Genomic DNA, 26567 nt, shown 5'->3' with positions numbered 1-26567 from the left:
CGGTCGGGTGGTCCTTCGGCCGGGTCCGGTAGAGCGGAGCTGGAGCTCGGCCCCTTCACTTGGGACGCATTGAGGCGCGTTGGCTCCGGGCCGCTCAGAGCTGCTGCTGAGTGGGAAGCGTTGTGCTTAACCAGGAGTTTCCGGGGGGGCTTTTTGTTGTGTGTACGGTGATGTGTGTGTGAGGTACAAAATTAAACATCCAATTTTTAACTATTAATGGTGGAAATGTGAGATATACCTGCTATCTTTAGTCCTGAGAGAGACATAAAACCGGGATATTACAGTTGATGTAAAAAAGAATGAAAAAAGTATGACCCAGTTTTTCAGTACAGTGCATTCAGGAATGAACACAGGAGCAACAGCCTTTCTTGTCTGTCAGTTAATTTAATGTTCTGGAATTTTCAGAGAAACATGTTTTCAGATGTTACAAATTAGGTTTTACTTTTTGTACTTGGTGTGATTATTGAATCATAGCTCACCTTGTGGAGGACGGCACACAGGTGGAGAGGGGCTACATGTACTTTTGTTGGTGTACAAAAGTTGTGTGCACACCAGTGGCTTCTCTGGAATGTACGTGGCATTGACCTAACTTGCTGACAGTTTTTCTCCTGGTTGTGCTAACAAAGGCAAACTGCAGTGGTCAAGCCGGTAACCATGTTGCACTCGGCTGTAAACCCATATGTTATAGAGGAAGGGTAGATCTGGAGTGGTGCCTGTGTGAAAACCGGGAAGGAAGTTACCATATTGGAACTGACAAGAGCTGTTTAATTTCTTCCTCCACCTTTCAAAAGTTATGCAAAAAGAATTTAGTTAATTCAGCATAGTACATTCAGATCATGTAAATTGTTACCCTCTAGTGTGACTTTTAGACTGTGATTAAGACAATGTTTTCTTTTTAATTCCTCATTAGTACATGCTTATGTTGGCTTTCATGGTGAGGTTTTGGTAGCGGGGGTGGGGGGTTGCTGCAGGGGTGGCTTCTATGAGGAGACACCAGAAGCTGCCCCATGTTGGCCAGAGCCCTTTCCAGTCGTCTCCAAGATGGACCTGCAGTTGGCCAAAGCTGAGCCCATCAACAATGTTGGTAGCACCTAAAACTGCTCCACAACAGCAGCGGAGAGAGAGGAGTGAGAGTCTGTGAGAGAAACAACTCTGCAGACACCCAGGGCAGTGAACAAAGGAGGGAAGGAGAAGCTCCAAGCACCGGCACAGGGATTCCCTTGCAGCCCGTGGTACAGACCATGGTGAGGCAGCTGTGCCCTGCAGCCATGGAGGGTAACGGGGGAGCAGGTGGATGTGCCTGAAGGAGGCTGTGACCCCGTGGGAAGCCCATCCTGGAGCAGGCTCCTGGCAGGACCTGTGTCCCCATGGAGAGGAGCCCAGGCTGGGGCAGGTTTGCTGGCAGGACTTGTGACCCCATGGGGGACCTACGCTGGAGCAGTCTCTTCCTGAAGGATTGCATCCTGTGGAAGGGACCCACGCTAGAGCAGTTTGTGAAGAACTGCAGCCCATGGTAAGGACACATGTTGGAGAGGTTCATGGAGGACTGTCTCCCATGGGAGGGACCGCATGCTGGAGCAGGGGAAGGGCATGAGGAGAACAGAGCAGCAGAGATGAAGTGTTACAAACTGACCGCAACCCCCGTTCCCTGTCCCCCTGTGCTGCTCGGGGGCAGGACATGGAAGAGTTCTGAGTGAAGTTGGGCCTGGGAAGAAGGAAGAAGTAGGGGGGAAGGTGTTTTTAGTTTTGTTTTTATTTCTTTCTATCCCACTCTGTTATTTATTTGCAATAAATTAAATTAATTTTCCCTGAGTGTTTGGGATGGTAATTGGTGAGTGATCTCCCTGTACTTACTCAACCCTCAAGCTTTTCATCTTACTTTCTCCCCTGTCTGGCTGAGGAGGGGGAGTGAGAGAACAGCTGAGTGGGTATCTGATTAACCCACCACAATGCCAAAATAGACAGAACTGTGCAGTGCACCCATGTAGGTTTTTTCCCCTTCTGGGGGTAGAATGATAATGCTAGAAGATGAGTTTTTGAAATGAGTTAGTGAAGATCAGAAGTGGATAATTCAGCAGTTCTCATTTGAAATACAGTAGTCATCTGTTGAATCAGTTATGTGGATGTAGTTATTTGCTTAGGCTGAAAACATGTAATACTAATTAATCCGTTGTGGTGGTGGTAACCTAATATTTGTTACTTTGATCTAAACAGTTTCCTAACAAAAGCAGATTTATTCATTTATGCACTTAACCCTAGTTTAATTGGAGTTAGAGGCTTAAGTAAAGGAATCTGCTAAATAGTGAAGCTGAAGAGCTAGATTTAGAAATGATTGCCATATGGAGTAAGCAGACATCATGCTGGTGCCAAGCTGTCTGTGGCTGCCCTCTCCTTTGGGATCCTTGCCCAGAGACCTTTGGTTCTGCATGGTGTTTGTGGTTTAATTCATGAACTGTGGGTGATGGTATGGGAGAAGCTGTCAACTGAGTTTCCTTCGCAGTGCGGGGTGATTTTGTGAGAGGACAATAGCAGTGGCAGAGATCAGTCTGAGTCTTGAGATGAGCCTTGAGAGGTTTTCTAAACGGGTAACATAACTGTGAGTTCAGATCAATCCTTATTGATGGCAGTTTGTCTTCTCATGCCCCTAAATGGCTGTATTGTCAGTTCTGTGTAGCAGCATTCTCTGCTTTTCCCTTTGTAAATAAATTGTGATACCGCCCAGACAGCTTTCTTGAGATGTTTCCCTGTGCATTGCCTGAAAACTCGTTCTGCTCTTCACAACAGCCATTCTCTTATATCTAGATACAGTTTTTTAGCTTATTAAGATCAAGAATAGAATCCATGATCTTTTCCTGTTTCTTATTGATACATAGTAAACACTCTGGTTCTGTTGACCAGAAAAGCATATGTCACCTCTTCTGAGAGAGACCAATGCCTGTGAAAGCTCTGGTACTGACCTTGAAGACCAAACAATGGAGGGGTTAGCCAGGAATTATAAAAAATCGGTGTCAGTCTGTTCAGAATGTACAGCAGTACAGGTGTCTTAAATTGTGGAATTACAACAAAGAAACACCCCCCCCCAGTGCCAAACTGAGATGGCCCATCAGAATGCAGGAGTGTCACACTTCAGTCTCCTCCTGTGTGTCATCTTCTGGAGTTATCCCCCTGTGCTGCAGGATCTGTGACCGGGAAATGTGTCACAGGGCTGGGAGGAGGTGAGTGGAAGAGCAAGGAAGCAGGTGGATGGCCGTGCATCCTGCCATGACAGGCGGTGTCTGTTTCTGGAGTTAAACAAGAGTGTCTAAGAAAAATGTAGCCTTTCTTAGGCAGCTTTTTGCTGTTCCTTTCAAAGGTGCTCTTTGCAGCTGTCAAGCTGTGCTCTCACTGTTTGTTGGTGTTGCTGTAGGTTGGACTATTTGCAGTATCTTTCAGATTATGAGGAAATACTAAGCTATACGCTAATCTTTTACTCTTCTTCGGAGGGCTGATGCATCCAGCAGCAGCTTTTGCAATGCAGTTTATCCTTTCTGATTCTTAGACAAGTTGTAACGCATCCTCCCTGACGACAGGGAGATAAACTGTGTGAGTTGAACTGTTTATAAAACCTGTCTATGGAGATGCCTCAAATGAGATGCTGTAAGCTCAACTGTCAGCCATCAACGTCGCGAGTTGCAGGTACTTGTCAGACACACACAGAAACGCCTTTTGTGGCTGGCACTCACCGCATGGCAGTGTACACGAAAGTGATGTAACACTGGTGTCTACTTTAGTTGTATGGAGCAAATCCAGAAATAATTTTAACTGTGATTAACTAGAAGTCCACCATATGTTCAGTTTGAAAACACTCAGAGCAGAGAACACGCACCCTCCGTGTTTCAAAGTGATAAAACTTGCTGAAGATGTCAAAGAAAATTAAGACTTCCATTTCTTCCTGCCTCTACCCTCCCACTATCCTGCTGGCTTGCTAAAAAAGCGAAATAGCTGATAGTAGGAAGTGTTTCCTAGAATAACACTTGCATCAGTGACTCCTATCTAGATTTATGTTTGTATTTCAGGCTTCAGGGGAGCTTTTTATGATGTATTATTTCAAGTACAATGGTTAAGCACAGTAAAAGTGTATTGTAATGTTTTGTAAAATGTAATTTAAGCTAAGAGGCAAATAGTTATTAATATTATACTGGCACACGCTCAAGTTTTGGCTGTATTCCAGGGATTCCTGCAGGCTTGGTACCTAGAATATCAAATGCATTTAAATACAGATTGCCAGGAATGGGGTTTGAGGTGCAAGTAATGAATGGTCCTTCGTTTATCTGATAAGAAAGAACCGAGTACCTAGTCCAAAGTTTTCAGTAGTGTATTTGTATGTGAGATTTCTTCTGATATCATTCTACTAACTAGTGTCATTGAGGCCGCTTTTGTTGTTGGTTTTAGTAACACAAAATCAATTACTCTGCAAACTTTTTAAAAGCTTCTTTAGGGAGAACTTGAAGTTGCATTTGATTTTTTTGCTTGACTATGTTTGACTTCTTGGCAGTGTCTCAGGATTGCAGTGTAATCTAGACTGTGTCCTTTAGTATTGGACATAGTAGTACAATTTTAAATAGATAATTAATCGGAGTTTTTTTTTTCACACTATTTTATAGTGAGTTAACTTTAACTTTTTTTTTAAAGAAGCAAGAGAGAAGTTTTTGATTCTGCAGTAGTTTTGTTGCAGGTGTACTTAAATACTTGCCTTGTCGCATCTCGCTGCAGCTGAAGTATTAGAGGAAAGGGATTTGGTGGAAAAAGAGGCTGTGAGTCTACATAGTGTTATCAAAGCTAATCATTCAAGAAGCAAAAAGAAACCACATGAAGAATGTTTTACCATTACAAGTAGTAGAAATATGTGCTAATAAAACCCGAATTCCTGTAGAGAAACCTGCAGTGTCCCTTCTCCTGCTGTGTGATTGTGTTACCAGCTGTCCTGTGTGTTTCCTACCTCCCTGGCTGGGCAGACGGCCGCGCAACTGCCCCATTCACTGCTGGGAGTGCCGACTGGCCAGCGGCTGGTTTGGGTTTTGGGTGTTTGTGTTGTTCAAGAGAATAAGGGAATTAATTATGACTCTGTGAGAAGTAGTCCTTATAAATTCGGCTTCTTCTGTGACCCAACACTAACTTCAACAAAAAATGTGGGAATTCAGTATCTAATGTCCTCTTTGTTAAATTTGGTTGGAGTTGACAGAGACGCTCCGAGGTTAATAACTAATGGGAAATTAATAAGCAGGCTGTGTAATTGTAAATGGCAGGTTTTTTTTTCCTAGAATTTCAAAACACTTGCACATCATCTTCCCAGTTAGATGTTTTTAATCCTGATGCTTTCTTAATATGGAAGATGTAGTTTAAGAAATGTAAGCCTTTTTTTTTTTTCATCCACATGTATGAGGAATATTTCACTACATGCCACGATGAGTGTTCGGTTACATGGTCACGTTCCTCTGCACAGCCCCAAGGGAGCCTGCAGAGGCAACGGCAGGAGGGCAAGCCCAAACAGGACCCTGTGGGGCTGCTCCCGTACCCATGCCTGGTGCCGGCCCATTGCAGGCCCACAGGAGTGCAGGGGCACAGCTGGGAACCTGAATCAAGGACCCTGAGGAAGGAGCACCCTGTCTAGCTCCTGCCAGGGCAGTCCCAGCGGAGCCCCTGCTTAGTGACAGGTGGTGTCTGTGCGGTGAGTCGCAGAGCAGCTCTGTCTGACTACGGGGGTTGCTGGCCACTGCTGGGACACGTGGACAGTGGGGAAAACTAGTCTGGGATCCCACAGGACTTATTACAGGATGTTTAGGGGAGGAACCAAAAGTGGGGAAAAGGAGGGGATGTGGGGAGGAACAGTGTGGACATATAGAGAGGTCTGAGGGTCCCTAAGGGCAGCTCTGGGTGTGAGGGTGCCTCTGTCTGTAGGGGCGAGAATGTGGAGGGGTCAGCTGTGGGACCTGGGGAGTCCCGGATGGCTCTGTGTATCCCTAATGGTCTGTGCAGGCAGCTGGAGCCAGGCTGTGGCCTCGGAGTTTGTATGCCAGCAGACTGGGGATGGGGAGACTGGGACCAGGGGACAGCTACTGGGAGGGACAGCTGCTGGCAGGGTCTGTCTTGTACACATGTTCTCACAGGTGGACTTCCATCCTGCCCAGCCAGAGGGGAGCATGCCCATGTTCCTGTGAGTGCTGAGAGTCTCGTAGCCTATTGCGGTGCTCTGTACATTTGTGCCCTCTGGGAATGTATCTTCTCCTGCTCTCCTGCCTGGGACCTGGGGATGTTTAGCAGCAATAGCAACCTTGCCTCTCCTGGGCTGTTGGATCTGCTGTGGTATATTTTCCTCTAGCAGCAAAGAGGCAAGTTAAATAACTACTGAGCACACTTCCTATTCAAAGGTTGATTAACTTTTTAAGCGTATAATTAAAATGTTAGGGAGAAAATGCTTCCTTATCCATTTTTCCCAAATCAATCTCACATTAAAATTTTCATCATTCTCTCTTAAAACTCTTCCAAAAAGACCAAAGCAAGCTGTAAAACTGAAAGCCAGAGAATTAAGTGTATGTAAAACCATGCCTCCAGTGACTTGTGGTTTAGTGCCTTCCCTGGGTAGAGGTGGCAACTGAGTATTTAATAACTCTCAATTGATTTTTCTTCAATGACTCTGTGTAGTGGTTGTTGAACTCACGTACTTGCCTATGGCAAGGAGTTCTGTAGCTCTACTGTGTTATGTGGAGGAGTGTTTCTTTGGTTTTGATCCTCCCTGCTGGTTTAATTTCACTGGCCTTAGTCCAGGGACATACAGAACAGTTGTATTCCAGTCAGGATTTCATAGGTGCTTTTTCATTGCTTGCCCTTAAAATTGTCCTGGCTCCGACTATTTGTATTTATAGTAAAACTACTTGTAGCTAAACAATCTGGTACAGTTTCTTTTCACTTGTGGTCATTTGTTTGATTATAAAACTAAGGTGTTCCCTTTCCTGCTGCTCTCCAAAAGGCCGCAGGGCTCCACGTCTGCTGTTGGTACCACTGGTGCCTCCCCTGAGTCCCACTGACTGGGTCTTCTGATTCAGCAGAAGGTTTCATCTGGTATTCCCTGGGTCCCCAAGATGTGACCTGGAGCTGGCTGTGAGCCTCACAGAGGCTGCAGAGACTGGCTGTTGAAACCAGCTGCTCAGTCAAGAGCATCTCTGTCCTTCATCCAAATGGGCATTTGCACACCGTGTGATGGGATGCCGCCTGTCATGTTCTGGAGGTGTTGGGTCATTTGGTAGGGGAATGATGAGAATATGCAGCCCAAGGGTGGTTCAGGGGGTCTTTACAGCTGGCTGTTGCTGAAAGGTGACGTATCACTGAAGCAGGAGGGGAAGACAGACTGAATGTGCCTCTCCAGAAATACACCACTCATAGATAGATGTGTTCCATGTATTTAGTAAACTGAAGTAGCTGATGTCTTACCCGATGTGGTATAGTATGCAGTATTTACGACTCAATTCTAATTTTATAATTTTCAGTTGATCTTGTACGAGATCTCACCTTCACTGTGTGGTCGGTGTTTGTTGATTCTGGTTTGAGAACTTCAGCCTTTATGGTGTAGTAAAAGTTAAATAACAACCCAGATTAATGTTATTAGAAGCAAACCTGCAGTTTGTCTTTCTTCCAGTGCACCAAGGATTCCATCACTTTTGGTGACTGTAAGCAAGGGCTTTCTCTGAATCCTGAAATTCCAAATCATTGGTCAAAATAACAACTCTTGCCTGTTTTTCTGGTTCAGATACATATTTCTGCCTGGGCAGAAATATCTTGGACCATCCTTGCAACCCATCTTCCTTTCTGAAATCCAGCTCTATCTTTTTACTGATGTGAAATCTTTTCCTTGTGTTGTTGGCGTTTTTCACTTTTAATCTTCTCTGAACATTGGTTTGAATGCATTACTACATAGTCTTCTGCAGCACACCACCTCCTGGGATGGGATGGATAAGGGTGGTGCACAAGCTCTCAGGTATTTTATGTCTTTTACAGTGTTTCCTAGAATGACCTGAAGCAGTGCACAGACTGGGAGCTGCCTGGGCGCTTGTCAACAGCTTGCTTCTGGCAGCCCTTGAAGCTGGAGCAGTCTCTGCTGGGCCCTGTGCTTTCTGCAGCAAAGGTACAGTGGAACACTTTCGTTCTTGGTTGCAGGTGGGCACAGCAAAGCACTCCTGTCCGAGCTGCCTTTGTGGGTGGTCATGGTTCAGCACTGCTGCATTTGGGGAAGTCACTGTCATTAACAGCATGGTGTTCTGCAGTTTTGGTCCTTTGGGGAAGGAGATCCCCTGCCTCTCCAGGTGTGGTGGGTGCCACACTGCAGATCAGCCTTGCTCCACCGTTACCTCCATGGCTGCAGGTGGAGATCTGCTCTGCCATTATCCTCTATGGCTGCAGGGGGATCTCTGCTCCACCATTACCTCCATGGCTGCAGGAGGCAGCTGCCGTCTCACCATGGGCTGCAAGGGAATCTCTGCTCCAGCACCTTCTCCCCCTTTCTTCACTGACCCTGGTGTCTGCACAGCTGTTTCTCTCACATCCCACTCCTCTCTCCACTGCAGTTTTATGTTCTCACAGAGGCAGTCCCACCATTGCTGGCGGGCTCGCCCTCAGCCAGAGGTGGGTCTGACCTGGAGCCGGGGAAGCTTCCAGCAGCTTCTTCCAGGAGCCACACCTGTAGCTCCCCACCACACAAGCCCAATACAGTGTGGATCCACCAGTAACCCTCCTTGCATTGCTCAGCTTTTTGACCTGACCAGTGCAGTCTCACAGCAGCACGTGTCTCACAGGCGGCAGTCCCTGGCTGCCCGGTTGCTTCAGCAAAGGAGCGTGCCGAGCTCTGAGATGCTGGACGTTGTGTGCTGCTGCATGTGAACCGAGCCTTCGTGGGCACGGGCTCCTGTTGCTTCAGGCTGGGGATCTTCTCAGTTGCTCTTTGCATTTTGGAGGTTTTGCTTTTTCAAACTAGTAAATCTGCATCAGTAACTAGTTAATCTGCATCCATCCAGGTGAACAAAATTGCAATGTAATTAACAATCTATATCAACAGCTGTACCTGTTTCCCTCTGGATGAATGTGTGTACTCTGGCCTGAGCGTGTCTTTTGAGCAAAGTCATTGCATAAAGTGAAATGCAAACATTGCATCTGAGCAAACTTTTCTTTACTAGTCAAATGTGACTATCGGAAGCTTTCTATGCAACTTACTCATATAGCTTGTGACCATGCACATATGCAAATGCAGCATATGGTTTATTCACAACATGTGTGCATTTGAGAACAGAATTTCTACATTGGCAGATTCACATCTGATCCCTTTTCAAAACTATAATTCTTTTTGTGTGACCTTTTATTTTAGCTGCTTTACAGTCTTCTTGTTTCACATGATACTGTGGCGTTGTTCTTGAAAAATAAACATGAACACAAAAACGTGTGTGTATGCCCCATTGTTGTTCAGACCTTGCTGTTCACCAAATCTTATACTTTGTTGATGTGTTGTGAGAAAAAGTAGAGATATCACAGAAAGTCACCTAGATAGCCTTAAGGTGAGCCTACTAAGATTTGACTTATGTTCTGCTAATGGAAATTAAAGAAAAAAACACCCCAGAGTGTGTCTAGTTGTCTTGCTGAGTGGTGCATCATTTTGTCAAAAACTTCCCATAACTTGCTTATGGACCAAGAAGGTTCATAAAGAACAGCAGCTGCAGAGTTGGCTCTTAATATCGGCCATCTTTTCTCTCTTACTATCATTTTATTTATTTTGTGGGAAAACCAGAGGACTTTCAGTGCATCCCAGCTGATAAACTATAGTGAATAAGAAAATTATATTGTCGTTCTGATAGTTAAAAGTGGCAGTTTCAGGTCAGAGCTGACCACTTGTTCCAGTGCAGAAGTCTCTCCTTTCTCTTCCATTAACTCTCTCTCTTCTGTGTTTCTGTGTGAAAAGCAGATGCTTGAATGACAGTTTTGCACAGTGGCTGAGAACCTGTGCAGAATGTCATTTGCTGAAGGCTATGATGGATTAAATGATGTGAGAATTACCGTTCAGACTTTTCAGAGGGAGCAATTTATTAAAGGTTGCAGTAGATTATTCACAATTGAATTTTTTTTAAAAAAGCAGGATTAAATGTTTTACTGTAGAGTGTGCTGTAGTTTGGACTAAGGTGGTGAAGTGACCTGCATTATTCGGGTGGCAGCAGAGCTGCCCGTGACACATTTGATGCTGAGGCAGCTGTTATACCAGGTCAGCTCCATGGCAGAACCTGTATTCTGTCTCCTCCTCTGCAAGGCTGCCAGCTCTGATACCGTACCAACGTGGCAGCGGTAAATTAAGATCAGTTATTGCTCATCTGTCTTTCAGCTGTTGTCTTTCATTTTAAACCCGGGTTTGCTATGGTCTGAGTAGGACTTCAGCCATTTTTTATATTAGTTTCTTCTGTTTTGTTTTACAGGATCATGGATTTTCCAGGACACTTTGAGCAAATCTTCCAGCAGCTCAACTACCAGAGGCTTCATGGCCAGCTTTGCGACTGCGTCATTGTGGTGGGAAACAGGCATTTCAAAGCCCATCGCTCCGTTTTGGCAGCATGTAGCACACATTTCCGAGCCCTGTTCACCGTCGCAGAAGGGGATCAGACGATGAATATGATTCAGCTGGACAGTGAAGTGGTGACAGCAGAAGCTTTTGCTGCTCTGATAGACATGATGTACACTTCCACACTAATGCTTGGGGAGAGCAACGTTATGGATGTCTTGCTGGCTGCTTCTCACTTACATTTGAACTCTGTTGTTAAAGCATGCAAACACTACCTTACTACCAGGACGCTGCCAATGTCTCCACCCAGCGATAGAGTTCAAGAGCAGAATGCACGCATGCAGAGGTCCTTCATGCTCCAGCAGCTTGGTTTGAGCATTGTGAGCTCTGCGTTAAATTCCACTCAGAGCACAGAGGAACAGCCAAGTACTATGAGCTCCTCGATGAGAAGCAACATTGAGCAGCACATTACTTTTCCTATCCGTCGTCTCCACAAACGTAAGCAGTCTTCTGAAGATCGGGCCAGGCAGCACATCAGGCCGACCATGGACGAGTCTGTTTCCGATGTGACCGCAGAGAGCGGGCAGGCGGTAGTTCATTCGCGGGAAGATTTCTTCTCGCCAGATTCGCTGAAGATTGTGGACAACTCTAAGGCTGATGCTGTTGGTGATAACCAGGAGGATAATACTATTCTGTTTGGTCAGTCTTTCAGTGCTCAGGAAGATGCTCAAGTGCCCAGCCAGTCTGACAACAGTGGAGGAAACATTTCCCAGATGTCCATGGCATCCCAGGCAACACAGGTGGAAACCAGCTTTGACCAGGAGGCTGCCTCTGAGAAGAACAGCTTCCCGTGTGAGAATCCTGAGATCAGTCTGAGCGAAAAAGAGCATATGAGGGTGGTGGTGAAGTCTGAGCCCTTGAGCTCCCCGGAGCCGCAGGACGAGGTGAGCGATGTCACCTCCCAAGCGGAGGGCAGTGAGTCTGTTGAGGTGGAAGGAGGAGTGGTGAGTGCGGAGAAGATAGAGCTGAGTCCCGAGAGCAGCGACCGCAGCTTTTCTGACCCCCAGTCCAGCACGGACAGGGTGGGAGATATCCACATTATGGAGATGTCAAACAACCTGGAACACAAGTCTACTTTCAGTATTTCAAATTTTCTGAATAAAAGCAGAGGTGGTGGTTTCGGTGCTAATCAGAACAGCGATGACAACATTCCAAATACCACCAGTGACTGCAGGATGGAGAGCGATGCTTCCTACCTGATGAGTCCAGAGTCAGGGCCTGCTGGTGGCCACTCATCTGCCACTGTCTCTCACGTCGAGAATCCATTCAGTGAGCCTGCCGACTCCCATTTTGTTAGGCCAATGCAGGATGTGATGAGTCACCCCTGTGTACAGACTTCGGGGTGCCGGGCGGCGGAACAGTTTGGCATGGATTTTCCACGGTCAGGCTTGGTCTTGCACTCCCTGTCGAGGGCAGTGATGGGCTCAGTCAGAGGGGGAGCCAGCAGCTTTCCTGGCTACCGCCGCATAGCCCCCAAAATGCCTGTGGTCACCTCTGTCCGGGGCTCCCAGCTGCAAGACAACTCATCCAGCTCCCAGCTGATCATGAGCGGGCCCACTTCTTTTGAAAATGGGCACTCGTCTCAGCCTGGTGTGCCGCAGCTGACGAGGGCGTCTGCTGACGTCCTTTCCAAATGCAAGAAGGCCTTATCTGAGCACAACGTCTTGGTGGTGGAGGGTGCGCGCAAGTACGCCTGCAAGATCTGCTGCAAGACGTTTCTGACCTTGACGGACTGCAAGAAGCACATCCGTGTGCACACGGGGGAGAAGCCGTACGCCTGCCTCAAGTGTGGCAAGCGGGTCAGCCAGTCCAGGCAAGCGTTTCACCCAGTCCAGCCACCTCTACAAACACTCCAAGACCACCTGCCTGCGGTGGCAGAGCAGCAATCTGCCCAGCACTTTGCTCTAACCTGCTCCACCCCTGGCCTCAAGGAGAACGTGGAGCAGACATCAGCTCCTGAGGGGCCGCAGGAACACCAACACGATTTTCTTCGAAGCCGCAGGCTCAGAGGCTGCTCTCGTTGGTTGGTGAACACTTAGTGTGATTGTGCCACACACACAAAAGTCTTGGTTCTGTCAATGGGGATATTACTGTACCTACCTCACAGGGGTGTTGTGAGGCTTCAGCAGCTGTGAGCGAGGAGCTTGGAGATCCTCGGACGTCGCACTGTCGATGCGTGAAGCGTTACTACAATGCGCACTCAGGCTGTGGGCTGGCGGGGATGCAATCCCCACAGCCCAGCAGTTCCTTTGCAGGTCAGAGGGGTGAGAGTGTCTTTGTCTCTTGAAGTAGCACGTTTCAAGAATGAGAAACTGAAGTGCAAATTTTCTCCTTTTTGTTTTTTTAAAGTATTTTCTAAAAGTCAAAGCGTTTAAATAAATGACCTGTAAAACAAGCTGCTGCATTATGTGTGGACAGTAGTGCAAGAGCTGTTTACTGTAACTAGCGCAGATTGCGTGTCTTTAAAGAGAAAAACAACTTTGGATGCACCTGTCTGACATAATGCTTTAAAATACGCAAATTATGAAAATAGTTATAGGGTTATGAAATAGGGTTATGAATGTATGTTTGGCTGTTTTGTAGTAAAGGACACTGTGTAACGAAGGTGCTTAAATTAAATCCAAGACAAGTAACTTTTGGACTGCCAGATGTATATATCCTTTGAATACATCAAGATCTGGATGTTTGTTTTTTTCTGTAGAAGCTTGTATTAAGTGATAAGTGAAGTACTGTTTCTTGTTCGTGCTACTCTTAGCAGTATTTTAACCAATTTGTATCTCCTATGTTAAAATTCTATATACACAGAAGTCTGAAAAGAGCTTGTCTTTGTCTGCTTTGTTATTTTGAAGGAGAGAGATAATTTGTGATGGCTTTTTTTACTGTGTGAGATAGACTCTTGCTGTTTCCAGATGCTGATAGTCAATCTGATCTCCATTATTGCGTAAGCATATTGTCCTTTTCTGACAGTCTTATCTTCAGGCTTTAATTTCCTCCTCTGTACACTTATTTACTTTCCTTCACAACTATGGATTATTCCTCAGATCAAACCAGTCAGGAATGATTCTCACTTGCCATATTTATTTATGTTTCTTCATAAAATGCAGTTGTCAAATCCAGTCCTTCCAGTTAAAGCACTGTCATAAATGTACTTTTCCCCATAAATTTTAAAAATCTAGCATAAATTTAATTTTTAAATTAGCACTGTACACTTTGTAAAGCAGAAATTCAGTGATCATTATTCTTCAAGTGAATCATGTAAATCTTGTTTTAATTTCCTCTTCTTTGATACTGCTGTAACTAATACTGTCTGCAGTCCCTTTTTTTTTCTTTGTTAAGGATGCCCGTGAACTAACTCCCGGCGTTTAGGTTTCTAAATAAAATTCTGGAGCACTTCTGCTGATAAATGCTGCTCTGCCATGTAGGAGCTGGGTCAGGGCTCCAGCCTGTCCATTCTGCTCAGGAGAGACAGAGGATTTGCAATTCTGGTGTCTAAATCACACAATAACAGCTTCCCATTAATATAAAAAAAATTTGCAAACCTTCCACTCTTCATTTTATTCTGTGTAGCGAATATATCGTGTCTGATTGTATGCGGCAGTTTTGTGGGGTTTGTGCTACCTGATAGTAGCATAAGTACTGAAAATAAAATACTAACCCACAGCCCTGTAGGTCATTTAGCAGGATGAACTCAAAACTGTGGAAGCACAGAAACCAAACAGTCATTGTCAGACCAAAGGAAACATGGAAATCTTTCTGTACCTGGATTTATGTGAAACAGGAGTCTGCTAATGAAGAAATGTGTCTTCATCTCTAATTACATTGCTCCACATTGAAAAAAAAATGCCAAATGTCTGTCCGTGTGTCATTTGCACCTCGAGCATCCAGGGTAAACAGGAACATGGACACAGTGAATGATTGGATTAATTCCTTTAAAATGTTAAAGTTTTGTTACAGGATTTATTTAATGGTCATATTTCTGGCTCTTGATTTCATAAGCATTAAGGAAATGTGCTGCATTTTTTTTAAGCGTTAGGATATTTCACATTTTGTTTGATAATAATTTTGATATCAGGGGACTAACAGCATCGAGCTAAGCAATCTCACTGAAACATCAATAAAATGCAGTATTTTGTACTTCAATATTTTCTTGTGTTGCCTTATTAGTAACGTTATGATTGTTTCATTTTCCTTGCATTTATAGTGTTTTCTGTTAAAAATAGGGGATTTTTTACATTTTCTGTCTGTTTCCTATAGCACATCTGAATTCTTTGAATTCTTGCAACACATAGGAATAAAGTGTCTCTGTGAGGAAGCAGATTAGAGTAATTAAGAACCAACAGAGAAGATAAACATATTTAACTGTACTTTAGATCCAGTTTTATAAAAATTTTATTGTCACTGTGAAATACTGGACCTTGTCCAGCAGGATGTCTCTCTTTAAGAAAAAATAAAACCTGGAGCATTTTTGGAAGTAGAAACTTTAAATTTGGTTATTCATTGACATCTTAGTGCATCTGGAGGAGCACACGGTAAACCCTGGAGCCTGTGGCTGGCTTCTCGCTTTCCTGGTCTTCCCATATGGAGCAATATCTCAGTGGTATCTCCACTTTGCTGTTCTCTGCTGTAACAAGACAGCATCTCACCTCAAAGCCTGCTGATGTTGTCAAAGAGCTTATCACCCTGACTTTTATTCAAAATTTACCTTTATAAATGCTACAGTGAGATCTCATGTGAAGATGTCGGTATGTTTGTACTATGAAACACCTGAAATAAACCCAACATTTTTGTGCTGCTGTGTCCTACTTGATTTACTTGTTTACATTACCCGGGTGTCTTTGCCAACAGCACGTAATGGATTGACTGAACAAGCGATGCTCGTGTGTTAGCTGATGGGGCTCTCTGTGTTACAGAATCACTTGGCAGCGCAAAATAATCTTGTTGACACGTGGGCACACACGTAGGCATGTTTGTCAAATGCGGCATCATGGTGCCCCTATCCACCCTCCTGCTTCATGCCGAGGCTTTGCCAATTTTGAGAGGACAGGTAATATCTAATCAGCAAGAGGTGGGTCCTTTTTTGAGCCAGTGCAAAGTCTCGAAGGACTGCGTTGTCCCATTGAGGCTTTGTGAGCTGGGCTGACCCCACAGAGCATGGCTGGGCTTCACTGCCGTGGCTCTGGTCGGGCTCGGGGTGGTTCACGGTCCCGTCGAGCGGTGCCGCAGTGTGGGGTTTGTCTTGTGGCCAGCTGTCTGCTCTGGGGGGGGTGACATTAAATTAAGCCTTGGGATTCAGGGAGCACCCCTGGTTGTGCATGGGAATTATTGAGGGTTTTTTTGGCTGTATCAGTTCCTTGGTGAGTTCACTTTGTGACTGTGCAGGTGCTTGTGCTGGCCAGGGAGCGAGGGTAAATGGCTGGGTAACAGTGATTATTTTTGGTAACGACATTTGAACACCCATCAGTGACCTTCCAGGTCTGCAGCGCAAGGCAGCTAACAAAGGCTGGTTTGGTGACTTGCCTTATAAAATGTATTAGTACTGATGAGACTGAATTGCATGGCATGATAGCATAATTCATGTCTTCAGTAGACACCAGCGTAGTTAAATTGATTTTTAAAAGGCATAAAAGCAGCAGCCTGTAATTTAAATACTATATTGTGCTCTCTTAATTTTTCTTAATAACCTATGAAAATAAGTTCAGTCTGGAGCTTCCCATAAAAGGGAGTGACTCTGAACTAATGCAAGCTGTCAGGTGGTGGAAGCTGTATATCAACACCACACCTGTGTAGCTGTGTGTGTAGGAGCGTGTGCTCAGCCGAGGCTTTGTGTTCGCTCGTGCCATGGAATCACTTTTAAAGCTGCGCTGCTCCTGTCAGAGAAAAGTGTCTTGGAAAGACTACGGCAAAGTTTCCCATTGGAAGCTTGCAGAGAGGCTGTGCTGTGTGCTCTGTCCATCCATGGGTCCATCCACGAGCATCTCCGGCTCGTAGCTCAGCCTTGTAGAACACAACCCAACCGCAACACCACCATGGAGCAGTCTGGCCCTGGCCATGGTTGTTTAAACCATGCTGGTGCCATCGTGTAGGTGCTTCGAGTGCTGAGCTGCAGTAAGTGCTCTTGCTTCCGTGGCAGTTTTACCGCATTTGCTGCTGATGTGTGGCGTGGTGGGGCTGGCCCCTGCAACTGGCTGGCAAGAGCCAGTGTGACCCCTCCGCCTGCCCGCGGGATGGCATTCTTCTGCCCCCTCCCTCCCTGCTTCAGGGTCTTCCCCCAGCTGCAAGCGCGGTGGATGGAGGAATCTCTCATCTGGTGTGGAACGCCACTTCCCACCGCAGGCGAGTGCCCAGCTCCATGTGTGTACCAGCACCGTCAGCCAGCCGACCACCAGAACAGCCACTCGAAAGCACCCGCAGAGCCACCATTGCTCTTTATCCCTGCCTGTAAAGATGTGCTTGCTCTTAGCAAAAACTAATTGTAAACGCCTGAACTTTACTCAGTAACTATTTTGTTCCTGGTAGAATATACTCTCCATAAGAGATTGTTATCACGGTTGTTACTGAAATTATGTAAATATCTACACAACATCTGTAGAATGCGTAACCCGCCGTCACTGCTGCTCTCTGAATTCCTCATGGGAAGACGTCGACGCAACAACGCACAGTCCCAGCCCAGCCGCTCTGCCCTGGGGCTGCTGCAGCTCACCATGATGGCTCTTCAGCCATTGGTGGCACAGTTGTGACTGGTGATTGTTGGTACGGAGCCCATCCAGAACTTACTGGGCAAGAAATCCTGTTTGTTAGGAGGTGTTTGCCCTCGGACAGAGACCCGTCACGGCTTTCCTCTGCTGTGCTATCAGCAGGTTCAGCTCCAACCAGCCACTCTCAGGCTTCACTAAACACTGACAAGTTCCTTTAAGCAGACAGATAAGATTAATTTTATAATTTACAGCTTTTTCAGTCTTGTTAGAAAGCAGAATCTTTTCAGCAAGGGCATACTGCTGATTTCCGTTGCTGTCAGGGCACCACAATCAACCACTGCAGAAGGTACTCTTCTCGAAGAAATTCCAAGATGCAACACATGAAATGTGCTCTGGTCACTCTGGCAGTCTTATGTACGAGCTGATGTCTATTTCTTCATATACTCGGGGCATCTAATACAGGTACTCAGGTACCCGTTCATGTACCCTTACCTATTTCTCACATAATTAGGAGTCACAAATTTAGTCAGCATCCTTCAGCATTACACTAACTTCACCAATACCAGGATCTTTAGTGTTAAAACTAACAGGTCTCAAAAATCAAACAGACCAGCAAATGGACTCATGCCTATGTAATACAGACGAGGTTTTCACACCACAGTAAATCTGTCTGGTTTCTGTTGCATCAACTGGAAACTTTCCAGCCAGGTGAGATGCTGAGGAGCCCGCTCCTTTCCCGTTCACCACCACAGCCACACACCTTCCCTTGGTCAGCAGAGGGCTCATTAGAAACTTCCCTGGCACTTTGTGATGGGCAGGCATACAGTAATCAGCAAGGCTTGTGAGTCAAAACTATTGATAGACATGTCAGATACTCTCTGAGGCATGAAGCAAAGGTCTTCCTTTAACTAGCCAGCATCAATAGCTAATTAATGAACATCTTCCCATAGCTATTATCGCTATCGGAGTATGGTTCATTTAACATCAAGAGACATTCAGGCAGAGACTGCAGCAGGAAGAGCACTTGTGTGACAGAAGGAGAAGTACAGAGTGTACTAGATGAATTCAGTTCTGGAGCACAGCCTTTTCTCTGTGTTTCAGCTCCCTCCCTGCACCAGACTCAGGATGCTGCCAGCTGCTGCTCTCCCCTCTCACCTCTTAAGAAATGTTTTGTGTTATTATGCAGCACCGTGCTCTGCTTTTTACAGGATGAGAGCTGGAGAAAACAGTACACTGCTGCTCTCAGAGGTGTGGACCCATGCATTTTCTGTCCTGTGCTGCACAATAACGAACGGTGAATTGCGCAGTTCAAGCATGCTGTGGCTGGTGCTGTCCTGGGCGCTCCTCCAGTGGCCGTTCTCCATCCGTCCGGCTGCAGCACAGTGCTCGCTGCCTCCAGGCTCAGCCGCCTCCGGCAGCACGGCCACCTAGTGCACGCCCTTGCCCTGAGCCTGATGGCTGGAAGGAGTGTGGTAATGCTGTGTCGGGCGCTGGTGCCCTCCAGGAGGGGTCTGGCCAGGTGTAGCCCCCCTGCGGGAGGAAGCACGAGGCCCTTCCTCATTATTGCCCTCGCAAGCCCACAGCCAAGCCCCCTGCTGAAGAAAGTGAGGAACGCGCTGCTCCTGTCCTCAGGAGCACGTCGGGATGCTGCAGTGCCGCGCTCACTGCACAGGATCCTGCTGCAGACACCTCATGGGTACGCCTCCTGCAAAAAATGTCCTTCTCCACCCTTTCCACCCTCACAGCAGGAAGGTGCTCGGGGATCGCACCCAGCACACGTGCATTCAGAGCAGGATTTCTGACAAGCTCTAGACTTGTTGAATTCCTCCTGCCACTGCCATGCAACATCTCTGTTCTGGCACGGTGAGCAGCGTGCGGGAGCAATCCCGGGAGCACACCTCACTGGTTGTTCCACCTACTGGAGCAGAAGCTTGCTGGGGAGGACTGGGAGGGAGAGGTGGGCTCCACCCACAGTTATAGAAGTGGGGCAGTCGCTGCAGGAGAGACGGAATCCCCAAATCCCCTGAAATGTGCCTGTCCCGGCCACTCCTGGCAGCTGGAGGCTTGGCACCTGCTCAGGTCTACACTGCAAATGTCTGGGAAAAAAACAAACTGGGGAGCAGAGCTGAGGCCAGAACCAGTGGGGGGTTGCAGAATCTCCCAGTATGAATTCCTGTTTGCACCCACTTCAGAGCCATCCCCAGAATTAGTGACAGATAAAAAAGGCAGAGCTGGAGGTGCCAGGGAGCCATGCAAGCGTTTTTTGCTTTTGACACCTGAAGAACGGAACTGTCATGCCTTGGCATCAGTTCAATATGACCTTTTAACACATACTTGGCAGCAGCTGCAGCAGCTCCCTGGCAGCAGTGGCCCCATGCTGACTGAGCCATTGCTGCTCCCCGCTCCTGGATACAGGCTGGGAGCTCCCGTACGGAACCACCCGGCCTCTCACTGCGACCTGGGCTGGTGCTGCAGCAGCAGCTCTGTCACGGCACAACACGTGCTGGAAAGCAAAATACACGACAGTGCTGACACTGTGTGTTTTCTGAATTGGGACAAACACCATCCATCACCTGCTGAGTGCAGTGTTTGCAAGGGAAGTTAGAGCAAACATAACAAGTACGTGCTCTTGGTGTAGATGAGGATGACTGTCCTTGGGGCTTTTGAGAAAAACTTTTTAATCACCTGGGGTGTGTTAGATTTACCCTTGAAGACAGGAACACCCTGGGTATGTGTGCAGCATTCAGCCAAGTTAGTGATTAGCACCGTCCAAAAGTGACCCATCCTCATTTTAATATAACACTAAAAATCACACCTCCAAGTGTTGAGACAGCCCTCCTGAATTAAGTCTCACACTTGCCAAGCATGTGCAGTAAATTTAAGGAGCACCGTGTTGTTAAATCGAAGCGAGAAAAGAGCTGACCAACTACAGTTAAAAAGAGATAAAACCAAATCAATTGTAGTTAGAAGGATGTGGCAAAGCAGACCGAACATTTAGAACTGTACAAACGCACAATGTGACTGAAACCGGGTGTGCAGCTGTGTGGAGTGACCGCCCAGCACCCGTCTCTGTGCAGACACGCTATAACACAATGACTGTGGCTTAATGTCACACTGACGTTCAGTTATATTTCCTGGCAACACGGCTGTGGGACCTGCAGTCCCCTGCTTCCCCGCAGCACCGTGTGCTCCACCACACGCCAGGGGCACCCCGTTCTCAAACGAAACGACTGTGACACGTTCACCGCTTCTCTTTAATGGTTCCGGGCACGGTTGGCTGCCATGGCAGAGGCGAGGCAGCGCAGGACTGGTGTGCATGGTGTCTCCGGGGGGGCAACACCATGTCCTGCTGCCCACAGCGTGGGGTCTGGCTGTCACAGCACCAGCTCGTGGGGCATGGGGTCCCCGCGCAGCCCCGCCAGCAGGTTCTCAGCTGCCAGCACGGCCATGGTGCTCCGCGTGGCATAGGTGGCACTCCCAATGTGCGGCAGGATCACTGCAGGAGACAGAACAGTTACACGCTCGTTCCATACCTCTGCTGACCTCCTGCAGCCTCTTTCGGGGGTTTTCCCCGCGTGCTGCACCAGGAGCTCACACCAGACACAGAGCGTGAACAGAACCATCAGCCCCTGGGGACTGGAAGAGACATCTATAAATGGGTGAGAGGTTTTTTTAAGTCCTCCAGGCCAAAGACAATCAGCTAAGAGTGGGTCCTTGTTTCTGCGTTCAGGCTTGGCACCCACCTTCCTGCACTGACTGACAGTTGGTGGCAGATGTAAAACCCCATCCCTGCAGCAGATGAATGCACAGTGCAATCTGCACTGATTGCCAGATGGCTTGAGGGGGTTCTGCTTGCCGATGGGCATGAACCAACACCTACTGGGGCAAGAGCCTGAAAACTGGGTGCACTGGAAAGGCAAATGTGGAGCAAACGTCCCGTGCCGAGCAGAGCCGGTATGCTGCAGCATCGGGGCAGGGATTTGTATCCACCTTTCATGCAATGCAAAGGAGCCAAAGCTGCTTGAGTGGCAAATTACTATCTACTGATAGTAATTTGGGGGGGAGTGCTTGCCCAAGGCCTGCGCTGTAGTGTCTGTTTTCTAACAGGGAGCACATACGGGAAATGTAGCACCCTGAACACCAACGTGCTGCTGCCCTGGATGTGGGGCCATGCAGGTTCTTTCTCCCCAAGCCAAGAACCAGCCTGGGTTCCCTGTCTGCTGTGAAAGTAATGTCAACACTTCTTCCTCCTCTACTTATCCCGTGTTCCTCCAGCTGCTGAAACTATTTGGCAGTTCTGGCTGAAATCTGTGAATAGTTTCAGAATCATCAAAGCCTCACTTCTGTGAAAATAAATACATGTGTATTTATTTTTGTTTTGCTTGGTGTTCCAGAGTTCTAAGATCTCTGAAGTCCTGCAAGTATTTCCAGAAAACATCTGCTTTTGTAATTCTCACACTGTCTACCATGGGAACCCAGAGCAAACAAATTAAAAATGGTTTTTAGCAAAAAGATAATCACAGCAAAAGCTATGAACTTGTATTTCTGAAATGGACACCCAGTCATGGGTAGTTCCAAATTTTCACGGCTGTCTCTATAGTTTCTTTTTGGAACAAACTTTTCCTACTCCAAAAAAACTCCTTCCTGGAGAGAGAACATCCTGCTGCTGCCTGCACAGCTGCCCAGGACTCTGCCTGTGCAAGTGCAGATGCTCACACCAAATCTCACGCTGGGGTGTAGCTCCAGCAGCCGAGGCACTGGATGATGCAAGGGGAGGCTCAGGAAGACCCGGCGATGGGGTCAGACAATCGCAGATGTTTACTTTCTCGGTATAAAGCATTGCCTTCCTCATGTTGCGTTTGTCTCTGTTCTGACTCAAGAGCCTGTCCAGCTTCAGTCCTGCTCTGCAGCCAGCCTGACCCACGCACTCCCTGTCCGAGGAGGAGCCAGGAAAAACAAGGATGCCAGGAGAACACCAAGGGCTGGTAACGTCCTGCACTAAAACATCACCCGCCCCGCACGGCAGCTCTCAGCTCCCGCCCCAGCTGCAGGCGCTCCTGCCTCTGCTCCAGCAGCCCGGTGAGGCTGAACCCAGGAGCGGCCACGCCAGCCTTTCTAACCATCCCTTCTCACCCGACACAACCTCCTCTGGAGAGGACATGCCATGGTCCTGGGACAGCACCTTCCCACCTGCCTGATACCATTACTATCCAGAAAACTGCTGCCTGAGCCTGCCGGGCTCCCCTTCCCCAGGGGAGGCTGCCTCGGGCTGTCTGGAGGATGCATCTGCTAAAAACGCCCCTGCTCATCCCACAGCACTCGCTGGCCTCTGCACCCCAGGGCTGTCCGATTTCCCAACATCTGCTGGGGAACATGGATGGCAAGACAAGGCCAGCACTTAGATGAACTATTCTTCTGAGCACACGTGCTGAACCTGTGCCGGCCAGCCCCAGCTCACATGGGATGGGTTAGCTGGAGACCCTGCAGTGGTTCCTGTGCTCCCAAGGCTGGGATTTCTCTAGACAGACACAGCATCCAGCTTCATGGGAAGTTTTTCTGGCAGAATATATGCCCAGCAGCTTACAGAACACCAGAGCTTGGCAGGGCATGAGCAGGGACTTGGTTTCTCATTCAGGCACGTGCTGGCATCAGACACCTCCATGAATTTCACCCCATGCCTCAGCCCATTGAGAGGAAATCCATCAGGAAGGTATTAAAAAATTAGCTGATCTCAACTGCTTTTTGGAGAATTAAAACACCTCCTGTGCCTGTTTTACACCACATTGATGGGGTTGTCCCCTCTAGCAGCTTCCCCATGGCACAGTGGCTACCGACAGTCTATGCACTGGACCCCCATGTCCTGATACATTTTGGGGTTGTTTGCACCGGCAGGCTCCTGGGATGGGGAATCCTCACACCAGCTGGCGGGTCCCGGCGGTGGGCACATGAGGCACCCAAGGCGCAGGACCCGGCGCAGAGCAGGGGTCCTGCTGGCCGCTTACCGCAGTTCTTGAGGGAGAGCAGGGGGTGATTGGTGGGCAGTGGCTCCGGTGTCGTGACGTCCAGCCCTGCGGCCGCAATCTCCCCGTTGGCCAACACTTTGTACAGGTCCTCCTGGTTCACCACGGCCCCCCTGGCAGACATGAAGGGAGCTGCCGAGGTGGGTCCTGGGGGCATTCAGCCACGGCATGGGCCACGGGGGGACAGCCTAGGAGGGGGCACCCAGGTCCCCAGGGCTGCCTGGGGCGGGGGGTCAGAACCCTTCTGGATGCCTGTTGCAGCCACCTCTGTCCCAAAAGCAAGGCTCCTGGCAGGCACTGCCCTGTCCTGGGCAATCCCCCCACCTCATCGTCCCTTCACTCCACTGCAGCGGGACACAGGGCCCTGGGGGGCACACAGAGGCTGAAGCCCCCTGATCACCTCCTATCCTGTTCCCCAGAGACCGTGGTCTGGAGGGAGCAGACCATGCACCGGGCAAATGGTGCTGGTGGCTGCACTGTGAAGGCTGAATGCACTTGCCTGGACCCTGAAGGAAGAACATCCTGAAGCCCCGCCCCGGCCCTCCCCTGCAGCCATGGCCGTGCAAGGGGTGTGATTCACCTGCTGGTGTTGATGAACACAGCGGTCTTCTTCATCCTGCCAAAGAAGTCCTTGTTGCACATCCCCTGGGTGGCCGGGGTCAACGCGCACGTCACCACGACGAAGTCAGACTCCTTGGCCAGCCTGGCAAGAGGGACTGAGCAGGGACACAGGTCACAGCTCTGCCCGGGACCTCAGCTCACCACCCCACTCATCCCCGAGATTTGCCCACTGGCAAGTGCTGCTCTGGAGACCTGTCTGACCCTTCTCTGCAGACGGAGACACAAGGACCCGCAAACACCGAACAGAAACCGCGTATGTGCCTGCAGACACTGTTGCCGTGTTTTGTTTCACTTTTGAATTAAACTCAAGCCAAAGGGGAATCTAGTGATGCTTCAGCCATCCGGCCCAAGGACGCTCTGGTTTGTGTTTCATCTTCAGACCGCAAAACACAGCAGTTTATCCCAGCGTTAAATCTCTCTGTATGGTGCCTCCAGATAACAACTTGCGCCACTTTCCCTCCTGGATGTGAGGAGAGGAAATTGTGAGGAGCAGGACAAGGTCTGCAAATAGCTCTGTGCAGAGAAGTACCGACTGGACATGTGCTGGCTGTGGATTAAAAATCAGCACATGATGCAAGCCTCGGGACTCTAACAGGCCACAGAAACATCCCATTTGGCAGCTCAGAGATGTTCCCGGGCTTGGCTGGATGGTGACACTCATTTTACAGCAGGAGGCTAAAGCTGATGTTTGTTTCCAGCAATGAGCATCTATTGCCAAGGAAGACCTGCACTCAGCCACAGCCCATCCCCTGCTCCCTGGAGGATGCTGCAGTACCCACCTCATGGGGGATGGTCTGCAGGGGATGGTCCCCGTCCCTTACATTCCTTGTGGGAATGAAACTCCCTGGAAATCACCGAGGGACACGGGGGTGACAAAAGGCAAAAGCAGCAGCAGCCACAGCCCACGATGACGGTCCCAGCCATGACCTCTGTGCTGCCCTGCAATGACTGACCGGCGGCCCGCTCCTGCCACCTTCTTACCAAACTCGGCATCAAACTCCGCAGCACTCTCTGGCTTCGGGCAGCTGCCGGTGTATAAAAACTTCCTGACCCCAAACGGCCTCAGGCGTCGGGCCACCGCCTGTCCTAGAGTGAGAGAGATGTCCCACAGCTGTGCAGCACCTGCACGAGGCGTGCACACAGAGACCGACACCTGCCATGAGGATCCGCCCGGGCTCTCCATCACTCAGCAAGCTCGCGCTCAGTGCATCCAACAGCATGGCAGCAGCAGAGCCCATCGCTTGCTGAAGGGTCATGGAGGTGGGATGGCTCCTGCTGGGCTGATTCCGAGTCTGGAGTGTGGCAGATGCTGGGAGGGGGCGGATGCCTCCTGCTGCTTCTCATGTGGGCAGGAACAAACTCCCAGCCACAGTGAAGTTGTGCAAAGGGAGCTGTAGGACGTTAAACCTGAAGCTACCCTCGTGAAAAGTGAGGAAAGGAAAAGCCACCTGCTGACAAAGTCCACAACCGAACGGGTGACAGGCATGTCATCCTGGACTTTTGTCAGAGCATTTAACTGAGAATCAAGAGGACGACATCCCCTCTGCTGTAGTACTGAGATGCAAAGGATGCGTCTGGATGCTTCAAGCTTTAAGGTTTTGTCCTGACAAGTCCAGATCACTGTTCACAGAGGCTCCACCCAGCTCTCCTTGTTCTCACTGATTTTAAGAAGTGAGCACCAGGGACACCACCCTGCCATCGCTGGAGACACACAAATCCTGCGCCTGAGCTGCACTTACCTATTCTCCCCAGACCTACGATGCCCACCGTGCTGTCAGACAGACCGTAGCCACACATCCACAAGGGCTTCCACGTTGTCCAGCCACCGCTGGCAGAGAGAGCAACAGAGACAGACGTCAGGTGGCAGCAGGCTAGGGTCTGTTCATGGCCCAGACCAGCGTTTGGGCCAGCATGCCAGAGCACGCTGCTGCCAGCAGCCAGCCCCCGACACAGACAGGATCTCACAGCCAGTGTCCCCAAGGTTCCTGCTGCAAGTGACTGTGGTGGTCTCCTGCAGGAACCTGCTGGGACCTCGGTCTGCAGCAGCAGCCTTGGGGCTCATACCCGGGGGCTCCCTGCTCAGGAGCCAGCCCCTGCTCCATCTGGCAGTGGCCGATACTCACTTCTTCACCTCCTCCACGGCCTCGGGCAGCCGGCGGCACGCGGCCAGCAGCAGGGCCACAGTGAGCTCCGCGGTGGCATCAGTCAGCACGTCAGGCGTGTACCCCACGCGAATCCCTCTGCAGGGCAAGCACAGCTCTCTGGGGCAGTGCTGCCAGCCTCGGGAGGCTACCGCAACATTTCTGGGCAAGCTGCAGATGCTGCACCTCGTCTGGGTGCCTGCAGTGTCACGTGAAAGGGGACATCCCTCCTGGTCCCCAGCTCGTCCTCCAAAGCCTCTCCCCACTGCTGCTGGGGTTACCCCAGCCCTTCCCTGGCACCCCCCGTTTCGGGGGGGGGTTCCCCCCTGCCATACCCTTGTAAGATGGGGGTGCAGGCTGTGAACCCCCTACAGCCCCAGCACTGGTACAGTCCACCTGCCTGGCCCGTCCCAAAGTGACCCACAGTGTGGCAACACCTTGAGTGGGACCAGCCCCAAGCTTT

General features: G+C 48.9%; 2 protein-coding genes across 2 annotated transcripts; one reads left to right on the top strand and one right to left on the bottom strand.

The window, feature by feature from the left end:
• The first annotated feature begins 7287 nt into the window (after positions 1-7287).
• Positions 7288-12535, top strand: ZBTB5 (zinc finger and BTB domain containing 5). Its single transcript, XM_010082846.1, is given in 3 exon segments — positions 7288-7390; positions 10485-12438; positions 12440-12535. Coding segments are annotated over 3 exon segments (2052 nt in total). The 5' UTR covers positions 7288-7388.
• An 8161-nt stretch (positions 12536-20696) lies between these two features.
• Positions 20697-26203, bottom strand: GRHPR (glyoxylate reductase/hydroxypyruvate reductase; the record flags this gene model as incomplete). The annotated part of the gene is made up of 6 exons (XM_010082847.1): positions 20697-20818; positions 23325-23455; positions 23923-24058; positions 24945-25049; positions 25703-25791; positions 26087-26203. Coding segments are annotated over 6 exons (700 nt in total), but the record flags the coding sequence as incomplete, so codon positions are not given.
• Positions 26204-26567: the final 364 nt, after the last annotated feature.

The sequence above is a fragment of the Pterocles gutturalis genome, unplaced genomic scaffold (assembly GCF_000699245.1).
Source record: "Pterocles gutturalis isolate BGI_N339 unplaced genomic scaffold, ASM69924v1 scaffold7125, whole genome shotgun sequence".
Classification (NCBI taxonomy): Eukaryota; Metazoa; Chordata; class Aves; order Pterocliformes; family Pteroclidae; genus Pterocles; species Pterocles gutturalis.
This window is presented reverse-complemented; position numbering and strand designations above follow the sequence as displayed.